A 21,249-nucleotide genomic window follows, 5' to 3' on the forward strand; every position below is an offset into this window, starting at 1 on the left:
AGATCAGATTAATTGGAGTTAGACGGCGACGGTAGGTCGGTGACGACAGAATCTGTAAGAAAAGTTTCTGATCGGATGCGACTCCGGTGGAGACCCTCCAACGGTCAAGTTAAAATTCTGAACAACAGAGGGAAGAAGTGAATGTGATAGGAGAGAGAAGTTTTCATACTTTGAGAATTCTCTGTGGATCTTTATTTATAGGTTGAGGCTGAAGGATTGTCAGAAAAAAAAGAGAATCAGATGGTTAGCCTTATTTTATTTGAGAAGATTCGGTCGTTATCCTTTCCTTATCCAGAAAGATTTGTTTGTTACTTTCTTCCTTATCTACTCTGTAACCAGCTGTCATGTCGTGGTCACTTGAATTTGAAAAGAAGTGTGAAATTTTCAGATCAGCCTGAGTCCGATAAGGAGAGTTTGGATCGACCGACGGTATGGCTGGCAGGAGTATCTCTCTAGTGCTAGAAACTAGGATTGGCAGCTGAAGTCGGGATCGGAGGCCGAAGTCAAGAGACTGTTAGTACTACTAAAGGGGGCGTGGTGGAGATATGAGATTAGCAAGGTCTAAACTTGTTTGGATCTTCTACTTGCCTCATGTCTTTAGCTAGTACAAAATCACTCTCAACATAAGCCCCCTACCCCTAAGTTCGAGCTAGAGTTGATTCAGATGAAGAAAATATATCAAGTTGAAGCTGCCGAAGATATGGGATGCATGCTTTTGCTTCAATTTGATCGCTGGGGTCTTCGTAGGCTCTGCTTGTTGAAAAGCGATAGACCTTCGGTCTTCGTCGGCTTTGCTTGTGGAAAAGCGAGGGACCTTTGGGTATCCTTGTAGGTTGACCTTAGTTGTATTCATCCAGAGATGGAGAATTGCTCTTCTCGTGGTTATATTTATCCGAAAATAAAGCACCTTCGAGGAACTCTTGGCTACTTTATCCGAAGATGAAGCACCCTTTTCGTGGTTATATTTATTCAGAGATGAAGCACCTTTGAGGGACTCCTGGCTATATTCGTCCGGAGATGAAGCATTCTTCTTGTGGCTATATTTGTCAGAAGATGAAGCGTCTTTGTAGAACTTCTGGCTATATTGTTCGGAGACGAAACGTCCTTCTCGTGACTATATTCATCCGGAGATGAAGCGCCCCTCTCATGTCTATATTTGTCTGGAGATGAAGCACCTTCGAGGAACTTCTGCGGCTTAGCTGTGGTCTTCTTTTTCTCGGATGGTTGGACTTTGTAGGCTCTGCTCAATATCTTTTGGTTGTTGTTGTGGCCTTCACCCATGGGCAAGGAGTGCTATTGGGCCGTTAAGTTGAGGAGCTTGTTTTTGCCTCTAGTCGGTCTTCATTTGTTGGCATTCTCAAATTAATTCACTTTGGCTTTCGAGAGTTTGCCTTTGGAAGATTATCCTTTGGGAGTTTGACTTGCAGGAGCTCCCTTTGGAGGGGTTAACCTTTGGAGGTCAATTTTTAGACGGTATACATCGAAAGCTTGATTTTCTCAGATTGGCCTTGGGCTTCATCTTGGCATCGAGCTTTACTCTAGCCTTGGTCCTCACCTCATCTTTGGGTTCGATCTTTACTGTGGCCTTGGTTTGATCTTTGCTTTAGCTTAGGTACTCAAGGATCTGTTGTCCTACAAGAAGGAAATAAGATAATGGATGGGGCCTTAAGAGTTTCTAACCGTGAGAGTTGTGAGTTTCATTTGGGAACCCCTAGGTTTTGCTTGGCTCTTTCTTGCTATTTGTCTTGACTTGGATTTGACCTTTGCTCTAGCTTGGCCTTATTTTTGCTTCGATTTTGCCTTATTTTATGTCTTAGTTTAGCCTTGATTCTAACTTCAGATCAAACTTATTTTTGACTTCAAATTGGCTTAATATTGACTTCAGATTGGCCCTCATTTTGACTTCAGACTGATCTGAATTTAGACTTCGGATTGGTCTGGATCTGGATTCGATTGGTTTGGATTTGGCTTTGGGATGGTTTGAACCTGGCTTTGGATTGACCTGAATCTGGCTTCAGATTGGTCTAGATCTGGGCTTCGGGTTGGCCAAAATCTGACTTCAGATTGGTCTAAATCTGAACTTCGCTTGGCCTGAACTTGGCTTCGGATTGACCTAGATCTAATTTCATATTGGTCTGGATCTGGCTTCGAGTTGGTCTAAACCTGGCTTTGAATTGATCTAGATCTGCTTTAGATTGGTCTGGATCTGGACTTTGGATTGGTCTGGATTTGAGCTTCGGATTAGCCTGGATCTGACTTCAGATTGATCTGGATTTGAGCTTTGGATCGGATTTTATTTTGGCCCTTTTGGTGATAGAACTTTTGAGGTCATCTACTTCTTTCTTTTCTTTTTTTTCTTTTTTTTTTTTTGGCAGCTAATGCCAATTTGTTTCGTGCCCCCCTCCATTGTTGGCTTGATTAAAAAGGGGCATTATAAGAGCTCGCTGTGATCTTTTCGAGTGGAGCAACTGAGACAAAGGTCAATTTGGGATCTAATTTTCCATAAATGTGGCTTGGTGTTATTGCAGGAGGGCTATAGATTTTCCTAGGGATCGGCATTCATCTCATTTTTGCTGATCAAAAAGTCCCTAAGCGTGTGTGCAATGGCAGTCGGGTGGTTGCAGAAGGCATCATCCGACACCTTCTCGACGAGTGTGATGAGGCCGTCGAAGATCGACAGTTTTATTATTGGCATGTTGCCAATAGTTAGCGATCACCCTAGCCCTTGTGCTTCTTAGTGGAGATTGGGATGAGGGAGGGGTTTGCTCACGATGTAAGAACTTGGGTCCATCTTTGTCGAAGTAAAGGGCAGCCTCTATTCGCCTTTGTTCTGAAAAGAAAAGTTTGGATCGACGTTGTCGGTGGTGGATCGGTATCGATGGAGATGAATCAGCGCCATCAAAGGTGGATCCTATGCGCTGGGAGATCGGGTCCATGGGTCCGGCAAGGTCGGATTTGGCTGTTGGTGACTTCAGCGTGATAGAAGCCGGATGCGCGGGAGTGCTCAAAGTCACTTGAAAGTCACCGATGGAGGCGAGGCGTGCATGCAAAGCATGGGGGGTTTCAAACCCAGTAAGGGCGCGTAGGAGGTTTCGAACCCATGGATTCGATGAAGCTCAGCACTGTTGGGGCGTGAAGTGCACGTGGGAGAACACCGAGGGTGCTTGTGGGTGGCTTCGAAGGCCCTGAATTTAGGCAAGATCGGCGACATCGACGACGTGGTAGTTTCGGGGTCGACGGATGCTTGGCACATATTGGGGGGACTTCGGTCGAACCTGCTTTGAGATCATTGTGGCCGGCTTTGGCATCGTCCGAAGTCATGTGGGTGCATCGGAGAGCCTCGGGCCCGTGATTGCTTACCTCGATGCTGTCGGAAGCTAGGTGCGTGTGTGGAGGAGCTCGGGACTTGAACCCAGTGAGCTCGAATTGGAGAGAGCTCGACGCCGCCGAAGGTGAAGATTGGCACCTCCATGAGAGAACTTCGGGGCCGAATGCATGCACAGGGAGCGCGATGCCACCCATGGACACGAGGGAGGGCCCTAGGGACGCTTGCGGGCGGTCCCAACGCTAATGGAGGAACAATGTGTGCATGACCAAATTGCCCAATCTCCCACCTTGTCTCTCTCTCTCTCTCTATATATATATATATATTATTTTTTTGGGATCTTCTTAGTCCACAAAGAGATTGGATAGCTAATAAACCCAGAATGCATCTCTGAGGTGGTGCTCCATGAGATATTCCAACTAATCCTCTTTGAGGAAGAGAGTAATCTTGGTGCCATGTCCAAGGTCCTCCCTTAGAGTGTCCCTTGTTATAGTGAATGACCCATTGGCCTGAGACCCACTGTCACATCTCCGACCCGAGATTGTGAATCAAGCGTCATGGCAACCGCCGCATACTCATAGAAAATTCTTTCCATAAACATGCAAGGCATCTTATCACGATATCAATGCTTCACAGTGGAACAATTAGTCAATAATTTAAATCAAAAATATAACAATCCAAATTTTAACTTTAATATCTCAATAAACTCAACAAAGTTTCATAGGCCTTACATCAAATTCAATAAGACTTTCAACCTAAAATAAAAGTATGGAGATTCTATTTCTAATCACTCTTCTATTCACATCTTGTATCATCTTAATTCCTCAACATCTGTAAAAATAGTAAAATAGGAGGTAATGAGCTAGACAGCCCAATAAGCAATGATCACTTCCAACAGATTTCATCAGGCGTTAAGTAAATAATCATTTATAAAAAATAAGCATATAGAGTTCATCACTTCGAAATCAATTTTGATTATGCAACATAGTTCATGCCAAATTTATTTTTTTTTCAAAAATTCGAGTCTCTTTCGAGATTTCAACTTCTTTCATTCTTAAGTTCTTTTCATCAACCATGAGCTATGACCATATTTTTTCTGTGGTAGGATCATAATACCGCGTATCTTCTTGCGGTGAGCTGCGAATCATCTGGCAGCAAAATCCTTCAGAACCGCTGGTCTCTCTGACGACATAAATCTTCAGGACAAATCAATTGCCAACGTATATGCCTCCATTGGCGGGATCCTTTATATAGTCAGATTGTCAATTCATATTGTTCTTATATCAGAATTCTTCATAAATCATGTTTCATATTCTAATTTTGATAAGAAAACATATAATTATGTAGTATCGAAATCAATCAATATAATACATCATGAAATCAATATGTTCAATCATGCTTCATCATAACATTTCGAATAAGATATTTTCATAATAAAATATCATTCATCTAATTTATACATCGTTTCACAAATTATATCAAAAAAATATATTATAATTTATCGATAAATCTAGAAAAAAAGTAAACATTACTTATATCGAACGCATTCCAATAAATCCACATAATTTTATAAATTTTTTTTAAAAATTTTGTTCGTAGATCATATCGCGATATCCCATGATCAAACATCCATAATCCTATACAGGATCAATTTTAATGATTAGAAAGGATACGATTACCATATTCAACTATTTAGATTGGGTCTGATCATCTAATTTTATCTAATTAAAATCTAATTAGGACATAAACGATCCAAAGTCTGACTATCAGATCAAATCGGATTCGAAGTAATAGGACTGAGATTTCTTCATTGATTTCATGAATCAAGTGGAGAGAGAAAATTAGAGGAGAGAGAATTCATGAGGTATAATACAAATTGATCAGATGCCATAGTCCAACATCTCGATTGGTGCGATCAAAATGATCTAATCAAGTCATGGCTAAATCAAAATCATAGATAATCAAATCTAAAGATTCATGGTCTGATCAAGATGCTGCATATTACCTGACAACCACGGATCAGGATGCTTTCACTAGAATCATTCAAACTCATCATCACTCAAACTCATCAAAATAATTTTTTTTTCTTGATAAATTCTAAAAAAATAAACTTCTAGAGAGAGACAATTCAATTCTAGAGAGAGAAATTTATGAAGATAAATCTGTACTAATTAGACGATACGGTTCAACAAATTCGATTGATCAGATCAAGATAAATTAATCAAATCATGCTGAAATTATCACATAGATAATTCAATAGAATCATGGGTGATAAAATTTAAAGATATTTGATCTGATCAAGGTGGGTGCCAGTACGCTGTCCGACAATCATGGATCAAGATTCTTCGTCAGATCAAAAATATTAAAAAAAAATTTTCATTGATAAATCGATCAAAAGAGAAATAATTTTAGAAAAAAAAATTTAGAGAGAGAAAATTCTAAAGAAAAATTCATCTTGGGCTCTTTAGACGATATAATTCAATAAATCCGATCGATCAGATCAAATCATGCTAAAATTATCATATGAATAATTTAATAAAATCAAAAAAATAAAATCTAAAAGTACTTGATCTGATCAAAATGGGTGCCGATGTACCATCCGGCAATCACAGATCAAAAATCCATCACTAGGATCATTTAAATTCATCATCATTTTTCTCAAAATTTTTAAAAAAATCTTAGGAGGGAGAAATAATCTAGAAAGAGAAAGTAGAGAGAGACTAGAGAGAGAAAGAGAAAGTAAAGAGAAAAAAAGAGGGAGAGAGAGAAAGCAGAGAGTCTATATTTTTTACTATTTTTCTTCTTCTTTTTCTTTTTTTTTTCTTTTATTTTTATTTTTCTTTTATTTTCCTTCTTCTTCTTCTTTTTCTTTTCTTCTTCCCACGACTTAACTTAGGCCGAAACAGGGGACCGTGTGGTCCCCTCCTTTGCTCGGCCGACCAAGGGCCGCAACTGACATGGTGGTGGCCGACGACAAGGGGACGATGATCCCATATCCCGAAGGGACCAAACCGGTGGTCGGTGGTGACCACCGGTGTCGAAAAATTGAAGAAAAGAGGGCAAAAATAGAGATTTCTTTCACAACAAAATTCGGTGACTCCAATCGCCGGCGATCATGCACATGGGCACGAGAAGAAAGGAGGAGAAGAGAGGAAGGGGAGGAGGCTCACCTTCGATGCCGGCGAGACTTTTCGATGAGAAAATTGGATAGGCATAGAGTCGGTCTTCCGTGATGATTTTCCGATGATTGCCGTCGATGGACTTCGTGATTTTTGGTGAGAGGGAGAGAGGAGGGATCTCCTCCTTAAATAGAGCCAGAGGGGGCCTCTTTCCGACTCCGGTTGGGAGTCGGTGAGAGGAGGAAGAAGACTCCCTTCGGGAGTCTTCTCCTCTATTTTTCCTTCCTCTTTTTTTTTTTGTTTGGGCTTTTTTCTTTTGGGACTAGGGTTTGTTACATGTGCCGGGCCATGACATTCTTCTCCTCTAAAAGAAATTTTATCCTCAAAATTTTTCTTGCTTGAGTCTTCATATTTTCTTACTTGAATCTCATCCATAAATATTTCAATATTCTAATTCTTGATATAAATTCATTCTTAAATCATTTCATAAGAAAAAAGTCAATACATCAAATATCGATCTGAAATGGAACCATTCATTTTGTTATTTATCAAGACCAACATCTCAAAGATTTTCAATATTTCAAGATTTTGAAATTATGATCTCATTTTCTATAAAAATAATGTTCAATATCTCATGACTCAAATTAAAATCAAATCCATCTCTTGTAGATAAAAGAAAATCAATGTCTCTATTCTTGCATAAGAACTTTATTCATCATCATCATTTATTTATTTATTTATTTATTTTAAAATACTAACCACTCTTAATTAATCAACCCATCATAAGATAGGAAAATATACTTATGTGAATCATACAATGACATCCCAATCAATCAAAATTCAAAAATATTTTTTCTTATTCGTGCTTTCAAAGGTTGAAGATTTACCATTTCAATATCATTCTTAAACTTTTGATATTTTAATTCTCGATGCAACTTCATCATTAAGTCATTTCATAGGAAAAGATCAATATCACCAGTGTTGATTAGAATCAAAATCACTATTTCTAGTCCTCGAAATTTTCTTACTCCAACCCTCAAACTCTTAAATATTCTAATTCTTGAAACAAATTTTATTATTAAGTCATTCCATAAGAAAAATTAATAACTCAAAAGTTGATCTAAATCAAAACTATTTTTTTTTATAATCAAAATCAATGTCTCTATTCTAAGTAAGTATATCAATTTTCTTTATCTAAACATCAACTACTCTTAATTAATCGATTCATTATCAAATTAAATTATAAATAACTTCAATCCATCTTTTGTAGAATAATTATCAATATCAATAGATAACCTCAATCTTTTTCATTCAGTTAGAGAAATAATAATGATCAATAGAGTTCAAACTTCAAATTTTATTATACCCTGGAGATAAATATTGGAGTATAATAATCTAAGATCAAAATCATTATTCAATAAATAATCTCAAATTCTTCCTAATAAATAGAGAATTATAAAATTTAATTCTAGGATAGAAAAAATTTATCTCTAAATATTCTAAATCTAAAATCAAAAATCAAGGGTCCACTCATCTTAGAATTAGGATGCTAAATATTTTTGTAGCATAGTAGGTGGAAGCACTACTTTTAAAAATCACATTAAGGATATCCAAAATAATTCAAAATTTTAAAAATATTATTCTTTCTAATATCAATGAATTTCTTATATTAAATCATATCATCTATCATAATTTTTTAACTCAAAGAGTCAACATTCCTGACTTACTCAAAATAATTCAGATCACCATGCTTCCGCTGCGCACTCTATTCTAACAATTAAAATTTCTTAGGTTCACTAAAAAAATTTTAATCAAATTATTTTTTTATCTTATCAATAGAAAAGATTTTAAATTTTAAATTTAATTAAAGTCAAAGATTAACTTCCGATTCTCATTCATACTTTTACTGGTGTACAATAATCTTAATTAACCCTTGAGTCCAATATCACATTCAAAACCATCATATAGGTCTACTATAATCAATATAAATCAAATCTTAATTCTCATATCAATTCAATTCGATAATTCCAAATCAAAATCTTTATAAGTCAAATCAATGAGAAAATCCTTCGATGCTTCACCAAATTAGACATAATCAGAATATATAAGAATTTTATATCATTATCTTTTTTCAAGTTTCTATCATCAGGATCTTCAATATCTATTAAGTATTCTTTTATAACAATCATACAAGCCTCAAAAAATCAAATCTCCACTTAATAGATTCAATCAGGGACCTCATTAACCAAAGTAAAGGAACTTCATATCAATTTCAAAAATCTATCATTTGGATCATTTAAATTCATCATCATTCTTCTCAAAATTCTAAAAAAATCTTAGGAGGGAGAAATAATCTAGAGAGAGAAAGTAGAGAAAGATTAGAGAGAGAAAGAGAAAGTAGAGAGAAGAAAAGAGAGAGAGAGAAAGCAGAGAGTCTATATTTTTTTTCTATTTTCTTCTTTTTTTTTTTCTTTTTCTTTTCTTTTCCTCCTTCCTTCTTTTTCTTTTTTTCTTTCCACGACTTAACTTGGGTCGAAACAGGGGACTGTGTGGTCCCCTCCTTTGCTCGGCCGACCAAGGGCCACAGTCAGTATGGCGGTGGCCGGCAACAAGGGGATGACGATCTCATGGCCCGGAGGGATCAAACCGGTGGTCGGCGGTGACCACCGGCATCGAAAAATCAAAGAAAAGAGGACAAAAATAGAGGTTTCTTCCGCAACAAAATCCGACGACTGCGGTCGCCGACGATCGTGCACACGGGCACAGAAAGAAAGGAGGAGAAGAGAAGAAGAGAAGGAGGCTCACCTTCGATGCCGGTGAGGCTTTCCGACGAGAAAATTAGACGGACACAAAGTCGGTCTTCCGTGATGATTTTCTGATGATTGCCGCCAATGGACTTCGGGATTTTCAGTGAGAGGGAGAGAGGAGAGATCTCTTTCTTAAATATAGCTGGAGGGGGCCTCTTTCCGACTCTGGTTGGGAGTCGGTGAGAGGAGGAAGAAGACTCCCTTCGGAAGTCTTCTCCTCTATTTTCCCTTCCTCTTTTTTTTTTTGTTTGGGTTTTTTTTTTTGGGTTGGGGTTTGTTACACGGGCTGGGCCATGACACCTACATATAATCGGCTTCAGCAGCGAGCATCTCTACAAACTCCTTGATCCGTATCCAGCAATAATACCAAGATTGTTGATCAGATCAGATTTGGTCATGCCAATATAACTATCAATAATGGAGAGGCTATTGGAGGCCTATTTGAGAGGATATGGATGATGAGCTTCAATTGGGCATCGAGTAGGCTCTTATTTTTTAGGCTCTCAAACTAGATTTTTGTCCCACACGACGGAGGTGTTACTGATGAGCTTACAAAGGAAGATCCCCCATCTTCTTTGGATTCTGTCAAAGACCAAAATTAAATTTTGGATATGGAGTACGAAACAAAAATGATTTATGAACCGAGAGATTATTGCAATCTCCTTTATTTGGAAGTTGCGATCTCCTTCCTTCCTCCTTATTTTGATGCTTCTTTTTATCTAGATGTCATAATCTTCTTCCTTGATCAGATCATCGTTTAGACTCTCTTTTCTTATCCGAATCCTACTAAGAAATTAAATTTAAAATTTTGAATGTAAACAAGGAAGCAAAAATGATTAGAGAATTGAGGAATTTTCGTAATCTTCTTTATCTGGAAGCTGCGATCTCCTTTCCTATCGGGAGCCCTCCAATTTTGAGCCCGATTAGGATAGTCCCTGAAGGGGGGCCATTAACTGATTTGATCTAATCGGTATGTGGTCAATCTAGAGAGAATTTGATCTGCATTTGGCCAATTTGAAGGTAGTCAAATTTTATCGACATCGACTGATCTGCAGATGGTCGGTCCTAATTTGTATTTGGCAATTCTGCAGATAATCAGTTTCGGTCAATGTTGGAATAGTACGATGAAATTCTTCCCATCGAATACTTGCTCCTTCCAATAAAAGAGCCTAAGCCCTTCCTCTAGTGCTATTCTGTTGTGGCAGAATTTCATTCTGCAGTCAGATTGGCTGGAGTTCGACAGCGACAGTAGATCAATGACAGCTTGACTTTATTTGACGAAATTTGACAATTATTCTTTATTTATCTAGAGATTTGTTTGTTACTTCCTTATTTGCTCTGTATCCATTTGCCATGTTGTGATCATTTGAATTTGAAAAGAGACGAAATTTTTAAATCAAACTTGATCGAACAAGGAGACTTTGGATCAACCGACAACATGACTGACAAGAGTATCTTTCTGATGCTAGAAACTAAATCGACGGCCGAAATCAAGAGGCTGTTACTATTACTAAAGAAGGCTCGGCCAGGACATGAGATCGGCGAGATCCAAACTAGTTTGGACCTTCCACTTGCCTCATGTCTTCGGCTAGTAGGAAATCACCCCCAAGAGTGATGATTTGGCAACAAAAAAAGAAATTAACTATATTTTTGTTTTAACCAAAGGTACTGATACAAATTGTTACCATTCACATAATTCAAACTAGATATCTACTAGATACACAGCACAATTCTGCAAGACTCCACGGCCCGAAGATAGTGCAAGCTATTTTTAAGAATGTCTGCACAATCATATAATCTCTGGCTTCGAGATTAGCTATTTAAAACGTGATCAGAGTCTGATTGCTTCTGTAGAGTCATTCCATTGTTCATTCTTGCTCGGGCCTCTGCAAACATCCTCTGCTGCTCTGCCAGTGCTTCCTCCTCCGTCATCTCAATACTGCTCTTACCACCTTTTGGCGAGTCCTGTTGTAGCACAAACATAGAAGAAAGTTTCCAGTTGTGTGATAATGCGTGTCTAAAGGAAAATCAGTCACATAATAAATTTATTGAAGTTTTAATTCGCACGCACCAGAGTATCAAGCTTATGTTGTTCATATGCAGCATAAACCTCCTCTACGTACTCCCCAAAACCGAGAACCTGTTCCGATTATTAGTACATCAAAAAAACCTCTCAATTAAATAAAAGAGCAGCATTTCTGCTGTCCCTTCCAAAAGGAAACAGTCTTTTCTGCAAATTAGTGCCTCGCACATAAGCAATGTCAGTGCCAATGCTGAAACATTGGTCATATATAGCTCATGTAAATTAAATTTTCCCAACTAAATCTAAATCATAAATGATCTCTAGTTATATATTCCATTTCATGGGTTCTTAAAATTGCGCAAAGTAGCTACTGTACTGAAAGCATCCTCGATAATTGATGAAAAATATACCTTATATCCTGATATATCAGCCACCAAAAAATGTGCCCGATACTAATTATGGATGTTGAAAAAACATGCTAATAAACAATAAACATGTATCATGCACAAAAAAAATGTCAAGTGCAACAACCTCCAAAGCCTTGAGAACATGCTCAGGGGCAATTGTTCTCTTTTCCTCCCGACTACATACTTCATTCGACTCTGAAGAAACAAGGTTGATGAACTCTGCAAATAATAAGAGAAGAAAAGAAACTCAGCAGAAAAAATATCAAGGCAGAAGTGAAAAACAATCACTCATACTAACTGCCATCATTAAAAGCACAACATCAAAGGCACATAAGATAATCCCTATCCAAAAGAATGGATTGTCAATCAAAATCAATGAGGAAATACAACTGAATGCACCAGATGTGCAAAAATGAAGGGTAAACATATAACTAGAAAAATTCTCGAAACTTAACCTTTTTCATGTGTCATACAGAAAATGAGGGCCAGTAGGTTCTTTGCCTGGTAAATTCTATGGCAGGTGGCATATCTTAAAATAGAAGAGTGCTTGGCTATACTCGTGGTATAGGTACGTAGGATTTAAATTTGTTCATATTCAAAGCAGTGGGATTGGCATCTATTCCTTTTTAAGCCAAAAGCTTTGGTGCGAACCAAGGGTTTAAATCCTGGAACCAAGGTCAGCCTCAACATAAGGCCAGGTTGGCACAGTACCAGCAACCATTAAAAGCAAGAACAAAGAGAAACAAATAAAAAAATAAGAAAAAAAATAAAAGAATTGGTGTCCCGGGATGCCAGGTCATCCCAAGCATTGGGATGCAACAATCCCAGTCTGTCCTAGCCAGGCAGACCATGATGACCCAATCTAGAGAGGCTCGGGGTCCTGAATGCATCCTAGGATTTGTCTCTCTATCAGGTTCAACATGGTACTCCAAGTCAGACAAAGTCCTTAATCCTTGGTACAGTGAATTGTGTGGTTGTTCCACTCTAAGCATTCTTTGAGTAAGACTGCTGATATAACATGGGATCATCAATTCCTACAGGGGTAGTTGTCAAAGGATATGGAAGATTAGCTAATGTCATGATGTGGAATTCTTGGGATACACATACTTCCATGTGTAGAAAGGTAATGATATTAGCTTGCCTCACAGTATAATGGCATAGCATTGCCCTTGGTTATCCATGCTCCTCTCCACTACGTAATCTGCTCCAGCAAACAGGCTTCTGACACTGGCTTCTCATGCAACCAATGCAGCACTGTGGATCCCATTAATATGGCACACGATCAGCATGAACATGGAGTGCCATTGTATGGCAAGGTAACCTAACCTATGATCACTCAAAAATCACCTTCACTAGAGAATGCAAGGCAATAGGTATAAAGCTAATAAATATTTCACCCTATTGCTAAATGCATCCCATGAACGATAAATTGAGATATAGATTCTTTGAAAAGCTTTAGAGCTTCTTATGATAAAGCACGTCACACCATCTGTTACATATGCTACAGAAAGATTGTCCAGATACATGTTACTTGAGAAGAGGCTTCACAAGCCTTTTAGAGACAGACCTTGACCAGGTTATTTTGTGCCTCCTGATGTTACAATTGCACCACATTGCTTGTTGCTGCCTCATTGTATCTTCATAAAGAGTGATAAATATCTCTAAGCAATTGCTTCCATTATCTCCAATATCCTACTCCTTTCTAATCCTGTATCCAAAGGCCTTGGGGAGTTTTGTTCCACGCCCATCCTATGTGTACCATTCAGGACATAAAATCTTTGGCAAGACTATCTAGTAGTCCAACAAGAATTGCATTTTATGTTGGCATGCAAAGAAAAATTAATCATATAACATATCATAACTAAGGACCCGGGGCTTCTGTCATTGTTGTCATGTTCAGTGTCAAGGGGGATCATGTCCAGTAGTTCCTAGTATTAGCCAAAAATGTCGGGTCATGCCATGAACTCAAAGTATAATCAAGAGGTCAAAATATTTTTCTGAACAGAAATAGGGACTATTACCCATGATAATGACTTCAGAAAGCAATTTGCTAGGGATAAGACCTACAATTAGAGCTTATAATACTAAAGATATAATAGTGCACCTTTCGGGAGTTCCCCAGAGTGACTCAAAGCAAGTTATCAAGAAAAGGTTTCATGGCTGAAAAGGCCTCCTAACAACATCAACAGATTATTTCTCTATAAAGTAGAAAAAAATATTTTCTGGATCTGATACTTCCCCAGATATAAATTAATCTCATCAAAGCTCGTTTGGAATATCAAAGAATACAATCTTAATCAGTTGCTTCTTTAAGTACCTGCATCACTTAAAAATAAAACAAATGTTCACCTGTTGTTCTGAGACCTAAAAGTCAAAAGCGATCAGATTTTCCAAAAAAGGGCACTGAGAAAAACATTATATATTGAGCAGACTACAGGTGCACAATAAGTCTATAGGTGAACTCAAATTGCTCTTACCTACACAGCATTCAACAAGAAGATCTTGAGCATCTCTCGCAACACGGACATCAGGCGGCAACATTTCCTTAATAATCTTGAACATAGTTGCTGAAACATGATAAGAATTCTGAATAACATTCACTAGCAACAAGCAATAATCAGGAAAAAAAAAGGAGAGGAAAAAGAAGAAACTGACTTAATGCAGTACATCATTGCACAGATGTATAAAGAATTCTTCCTACGTTTAATTGACAAAAAGATAAGCATATCATGTTTAACCAAATAGTGTAAATTGCATAACTGTACCATGTTTGTAGACCTTAAATAATTGCTCATACCACCATCTAAAAAACATCCTTTCACTGCAACAGTCCCAAATTAGAAGAAGAGATACTACAAAAGTTTGTTGCTAAATAGATGATCAGTGGATCAAGATGAGGGATTCAAATCAACCTTGACACTGGATTTCTTTATATCCTTAATAATAATGAGAAAGAACACATAGAGAAAGATAAAGCCTCTTTGATAGGGCAACACTCATATGACGCTTTGCGGGGTGGCACCCACTTGCAGGACCCATCCTATTCTCTCTCTCTATACGCTCCCCCCCGCCCCCCCGCCCCCCCACCTCACTCAGAATTATAACCCACTTTTTTTTTCTTTGGTAAACTAATTCAACCAGTTTCCATACTCAAAAGTTACCAAGAATTATCCAATTCAAATTACAAACTCATATAACTTGTAACAGTACCCTATTAACATAATTCATCATACGACGTATTATGAATGTTTCCCAGAAACAATATAGTAAGAAAATTATCGTGGAATAAAAACACGCATCGGCCCGAAAATCCATAAGATCCAAATTGTAATAAGCAAGTTAAAATTTACATGATATGTTTGAGATTATAGACATTACCAAACCATTCGTGCATGTCTTCCGTTTTTTGATCATCATAGAAAGCAGTATCCAAAGCCCAAATTAAAAAAATTCCAATCCACCGTGAAAGTACATGTCAAAATTCTCGAAAGAGATCGCTAAATCGATATCATGGGATCTACATATCGAAGAAAAACCGCACCCTTTGGAAGCGAGACGTCCTCCTTTGATTTCCCGACGATGTCCATCGGCTCCATATCCCAAGTCAAGCCAAAAGAAGATCAAAATCTGGTAATTCTTCGCCTCTCAAGCTGCGGTCAATTCAAGAACCGTCGGGGCGAACAGATTGGGGAAAAAAAGCCAGGGAGAAAAAGAAAACGATAAAGAACAAGATCTAGGATCTGATCGATGAAATAATGTCGAATTCCAAAGATCCGAAGCGAATTTAAATGGAGGAAATCCCTCAGAAATCGAGGGGAGGGAGAGGAAACAGGAGGAGAGAGAAGGGGATCTGCATCGTAATTACGAAACTGACCTTGGGACACCTGGCCATTTTATAGAAATCCTTTGGAGACCTAAGAAAGAGACCGTCTAGATTACGCAAGCGTCATAGGCGGTCTCAATTCCCCATGAATGGTGTTGACCTGGGTCTCTTTTAAGGGCGTGTCTAGTTGGTGTCCTTGGATCATCACCATGCGAACATCGTAAATGGCCTTGATGCAATTTTATAGCAGCAGAACCCCATCCAAAAGTTAAGATCATGGAAGGACTAAGACAAATATAAAATTTCTACCGTAATTAATAGCTGAAAAAAAGGGTATTTGTTATAACTTAGTGATGTGCCCATGTGTCAAGCAGATCGTCGAAGTCAACCGTCGTCTACCCTACAAAATATTGCCGCTTTAGCTAGGTCCGGACGGAGAGCTGTGCCCCGTGGTTCCCACCGGGGGTCGTCTCTGGGGCTCGATCTGGCTCCACCGGGGGTTATTCCGCCCCGGCCCAGCGTCACGCAGACGGCCTCACGATTTTGTCCTTTCGCCCCCCGTGGGAGGAAAAGACACCTCGTGAGGGAAGGACGTGCTCGTATCCCTCTTAAGTACATGACACTTCAGAGTTTGCCCGATATGGGACTTTTAAGGGAAGTCCCCCCGCGGCCTGCCCGCAACATGCACCCCACTCTGGAAAGGTCATGTGCGGAACAGGGGACGGGTGGTCCCTACCTGGCACGCCACTGATGTGTCTATGTGTCAAGCAGGTCGTCGGAGTCAACTGCCGCTCTGTCCCACGAAGTATTGCCCGCTTTGGCTAGGTCCGAACGAGGAGCTGTGCCCCGTAGTCCCCACCGAGGGTCGTCCCTAGGGCCCCTGATCAGGCCCCACGGGGGTTATTCCGCCCCGGCCCAGCGTCACGCAGATGGCCTCACGGTTTTGTCCTTTCGCCCCCCGTGGGAGGAAAAGGCGCCTCGTGAGGGAAGGACGTGCTAGTATCCCTCTTAAGCACATGACACTTCAGAGTTTGCCCGATGTGGAACTTTTAAGGGAGGTCCTCCGGTGGGATACTCTGAGGTGTCATGTGCTTAAGAGGGATACGAGCACGTCCTTCCCTCACGAGGCGCCTTTTCCTCCCATGGGGGGCGAAATGACAAAACCGTGAGGCCGTCTGCGTGACGCTGGGCTGGGGCGGAATAACCTCCGATGGGGTCCGATCAGGGGCCCCAGGGACGACCCCCGATGGAGACCACGGGGCACAGCTCCCCGTCCGGACCTAGCCAAAGCGGGCAATACTTCGTGGGGCGGAACGGCGATTGACTTCGACGACTTGCTTGACACATGGACACATCAGTGGCGCGCCAGGAAGGGGCCACCCGTCCCCTGTTCCGCACATGACCCTTCCAGAGTGGGGGGCACGTTATGGGCAGACCGTGGGGGGACTCCTTAAAAGTTCACATCGGGCAAACTCTGAAGTGTCATGTGCTTAAGAGGGATACGAGCACGTCCTTCCCTCACGAGGTACCTTTTCTCCCACGGGGGATGAAAGGACAAAACTGTGAGGCCGTCTACGTGATGCTGGGTCGGGACGGAATAACCCCCAGTGGGCCGATCAGAGGCCTCAGGGACCCTCCCGATGGGGACCATGGGGCACAGCTCTCCGTCCGGACCTAGCCAAAACAGGCAATACTTCGTAGGATGGAATGACGATTGACTCCGACGATCTGCTTGACACATGGACACATCACTTAGAATTGTCTTTGGAGTTTTATCCCAACAAAAGGCACCGGAATTAACGGCCAAGAAAATATTGTTTATTCTCCATTAAAATTACAATTAGAACCAATGGAGAGTTTAAGAGAGTTGATGTTCCTTCTGGTTTTCATCCGACACGCTTTAAGAAGTCGGAAAACCTTGGGCTGCTTTGAAGGGACGCAACCACACCAGTGTCTGAAAATTAAGGGAGGTGGATATCATTATGAGCCAAACTTGCAGCAGAAGATGTGCAAAAGCTCATTAAAGCATAAAGTCGACTTTCATCACAGATACCATGATCTCTATCACGATCACCATAGAGAGGATATGATACAACCATCCGGAGGGAGCGAAGCTGCAAGGGCCGTTGGAATATTTTTGTGACAGGTGTGTCTATTACCGATATGGGAACGAATGGGTCACTAAAGTCAGTAAGTAAATGAATCTGTTGCGTCTTTTCTCCCCGGCGTTGGATCACTTGGTAACTCCTGCACTGCAACAAGAACTAGGACTGCTCTGGATCTGGAATGGTTTGCAAATAAACATCCACAAAGCCAACCTCCAGTAATTAGACCGATGCTTTTGGTTGAGCTTTGTGACAATTGGAAGAGAAAGTTGCTTGGAGGGAGCTGATATCAGTCAATATCAAGTTGACCTACGTCTCATAGAGGAACAGGCTGAGGCTATCAGCCGGGAGACGGATGTCCTGCCTTCCACCTGAATCCCGGGGGCGGATCACTGCCCTCTGGAACTCGTGTCTTCCAGCTTTTATCCATATTCTTGACCCCTAGTGCATTATCCCAGCAGCCGTCTGCCAAACCTGAAAACTTCAGACGAGACTGAACCAATTCTCTCATGATCACCGGTGGATTTTCAACATAATCGGGAAAGTCGCCAAATGCCGATATTGCCTCTTTCCACCGGTGGCAACTAAAACTGCTCACACCCTTATCTGATGGAAACCCAGAAGAATAATGGAATGGAAATTCTTACCGCAAAAGCATCTTGATAGGCCTTTCAAAGAGAAATCAATGAGTAGGCCACCTGTGGAACACAAGTGATGAAACCATTCGCTTGGAAGGAACAACAAAACTGGTCCTAGGCTGCAAGCAGAGCGACAACCATGCGATTTGGTGCGTTCCAGCTTAATATCTGGAACACAAATGAAGCCTGAAACAAACAGCTGCCTGTTGGTCACTACATCTGCTGAATGCATCACCAATATCAGGCATTTTAAGCAATCAAGCAAGGGTGAAGAGGATCCCACTAGAACCCATTAGACGAGGGATTACATTCAAAAAGAACAGAAACACAAAAAAAAAACTCGAACAATTAATTGACAGCCTGGGAGCTACAAAACTGCAGCTGGAAGTTGAAACCATTCACACTCCAGCTACAACGCCCCTTTTATTGTGCTCACTGAAAGATGAACACTACATTATCTCTAGTTTGCTAATTTCCTATTTTCATTGCTTTTCTATTTGCTAGACACAACAAATAACAACACAAACTTGAATGGGGCCCTTTTCTTCAACCTGCTTCTATTTATAAGCTCAGCAAATAGTGCCGTCTGACGATGGGTCAAGACTCGAGTCAACCATGGAGCTGTTGTGAAAACCGACTTCTCTCCACATCCCCTTGCATGTACTGGTGTATGTGCAGCACCTTTGAAACATTAAGATCATTCAGCCATTTATGCTTTCTGCTGCATAGCCCTTGAGTACGGATATGGACGTTATCATGGAAGAAGAGTAAAGCTACTGCATCACTTGATTCAATGGGTCCATGCTGCTGCAATCTGAACCATGAAGGACTCGGTTAACCTCTTTAACAAGTAATTACCACAACAATTGAGCGGCAGTAGAAGCAAGAAAGGTAATTGGTTCTTCATTACTTGAGACTGGGAAAAGAAATGAATTATCAGATATAATTAGACCTATCGATAAGGCTCAGATTCACATTTCCTTCAGAAAATGCCAGAATATTGTCCAGTTGTCCCAATAAGCATCTGGGGCAGCAAATCCTGGTTGGCAGTAATGCCATGTTTCAAAGGCTATCAGCATTTTACTCGTATTTAATGAACAGCAAATAGAAACATATACAACAAATCAGTTGCTTGAATTTATTCTCCTAAAAGAGGTGCCCCATCACTATTAAGTAGAAGAAATGAGAGAGAAGAAATTACCATAAATCCATGTGTTCTACCACTTCGTGGAAAAATTTGACATGCATGGAGGCATGCAGGCACGAGTGACCCCAAACGTATGGAGCCTTGAAGCAGCCTTGATCCATAGCTACAAAATAATAACCACTTCAAAATTCTGGACTGTGTATCATATGGCCTCTAGAGTTATTGATGCTTTGGTAAAAACTGACAAAACAAATGGTGCCTCCTCTCCGGGTTGGATAGTTGTAGGAACTATCGTGTATCCCCTAGGATAAGGTTCCAAGACCAATTCACAAGATATTTCTCTTGAGTTGACATAATCCGTCCCACCAACTGATTCATGCAGGTAAATATTGTATGCAGCGCGACAACCACGTGTCTTGAGTATTCTCATTCCAATATAAAACATGGAAGAATCATGGCTAGATTGATAGTTCCTGAAACCATTGGTCTTTCTGGAAAAACTCACACCCTAACAGAAAAATGTGAAGAATAGTGAGATTAGGTATCCAAAAAAGTATGGATGCATGATGTGTCAAGTCAGTGCATACCTGGGTGAGGGTGATAAATACATGAATTGGGAATGATGATGCCTCAGGACCTGTTGGTCGAAGCCTGAACTGTGGATTTTGATGCCATGAATCATAATCTTGGCAGCCACCAGCACTATAGCCACGCCACTGTCCATGGACGGAATAACGCATCTCTGGTGGGTACACCCGGCAAACATAAATAGAGCGAAAGTGGATCTGAAAGTCTTGCCATGACATCCAGAATATCCCATCCTTTGACTGACGAACAACAAAATTTTCAGAAAACATGCAATAGGAACTTGTTGACTAGATTCATAATATTTTGAGCAAAAACAAAAAATAAATGACACGCAATCTCATTAGTTTTAAAGCATACATTAAGTGAATGTTTTACACTACAAGAATGGAACCATAAGCTACAGATAAATACATCATATCAATGACAATATTCCATCTCTGCAAAGCAAAAATCAGTTAAAAGAACCTGAGGAACATGCTTGAGCTTATGCTTCATTCTGTCTGTCCATTCAGGTGACGAGTCAGACCAAGGGCCATTCCACTCAACTTCATTGGCCCAAGGATTTCGAATCTGAACAAGCTTGTGGCCATCTACTTCTCTTACCTAAATCATCAATGAACAAGGGAAAATTTTAGCATGAATAATTTATTTTTCTGAAAATAACTGGAGGGGATCTTGTATAAAAATCAACATCAAAGTGTACCTGCAATATTGAGTAAGCATGGTCTGGAACAATTCCATTAGGTGAGATGTGTACATCTGAGCCTGATGGACTCCCAGCACCAAGCAGAAAGCCTTCCTGCTTAGAGTGTAACAACTGCGACCATAATCTTCCACTGGCCAGATCAATCTGTGCTTGAGCACTCCTCATGTCAATCTCTTCCCCTGCACCTCCTGTGAGGTCCACAAGTGCATCTTGGACAAGCCCACCTTCTAATGCCTCATATGAACCATGAAGCTTGGCATAAGCCTTCTCCAAGATAGAGACCCAGAGTTCATTATGCTTCCTACTGGTAGCAAATGCTGGTTTTCCAGGTGACTCACAGGGAATCCAATCATCAACCACCACAGGGACCCATTCACCCTACAAGAACTAAGTGAGACTTCCAACCAGAAAAGCACATGGATGCATCATTCAAAAGGATAGCAATCTCAGGGTTAGAACTGATACTTATCCCAGATAAGTATGACCTATTCAGCTTGGATTAAATCATGCAGGTTTTAGAAATATGCAGATTCTACACAAGTAACATTTGGCTTAGAAGCA

The 21,249-nt window shown here is 40.2% G+C and overlaps 2 protein-coding genes across 6 annotated transcripts in view; both read right to left on the bottom strand.

Annotated features, from left to right (window-relative positions):
- Positions 1-10,869: 10,869 nt before the first annotated feature.
- On the bottom strand, positions 10,870-15,558 carry LOC105058703 (protein Dr1 homolog). 2 transcript variants are annotated; one of them, XM_010941718.3, is made up of 5 exons: positions 15,223-15,558; positions 14,159-14,248; positions 11,806-11,900; positions 11,323-11,391; positions 10,870-11,216 (listed from the first exon to the last, which is right to left on the bottom strand). In XM_010941718.3, exons 1-5 carry the CDS (start codon positions 15,275-15,277, stop codon positions 11,064-11,066), a joined length of 462 nt encoding a protein of 153 aa, XP_010940020.1. In that variant the 5' UTR covers positions 15,278-15,558; the 3' UTR covers positions 10,870-11,063. The 2 variants fall into 2 exon arrangements, with proteins under 2 accessions (XP_010940020.1, XP_029124350.1); XM_029268517.2 differs by lacking the exon at positions 15,223-15,558 and adding an exon at positions 15,060-15,163.
- A 2,972-nt stretch (positions 15,559-18,530) lies between these two features.
- The window catches only part of LOC105058704 (calpain-type cysteine protease ADL1), a 34,721-nt gene continuing 32,002 nt past the window's right edge, over positions 18,531-21,249 (bottom strand). For 3 of the 4 annotated variants that reach the window (XM_073249497.1, XM_073249499.1, XM_073249496.1), the window contains 6 exons: positions 20,686-21,066; positions 20,448-20,585; positions 19,982-20,221; positions 19,449-19,902; positions 19,200-19,286; positions 18,531-19,061 (listed from right to left, as the gene is read on the bottom strand). In XM_073249497.1, the coding sequence (XP_073105598.1) occupies positions 19,597-19,902; positions 19,982-20,221; positions 20,448-20,585; positions 20,686-21,066 (1,065 nt within the window). In that variant the 3' untranslated portion in view covers positions 18,531-19,061; positions 19,200-19,286; positions 19,449-19,596. The remainder of the gene's footprint in view (positions 19,062-19,199; positions 19,287-19,448; positions 19,903-19,981; positions 20,222-20,447; positions 20,586-20,685; positions 21,067-21,249) is intronic. The other variant, XM_073249498.1, reaches the window with a different exon arrangement.

This window comes from Elaeis guineensis, chromosome 15, assembly GCF_000442705.2.
Source record: "Elaeis guineensis isolate ETL-2024a chromosome 15, EG11, whole genome shotgun sequence".
Taxonomy (NCBI): domain Eukaryota; kingdom Viridiplantae; phylum Streptophyta; class Magnoliopsida; order Arecales; family Arecaceae; genus Elaeis; species Elaeis guineensis.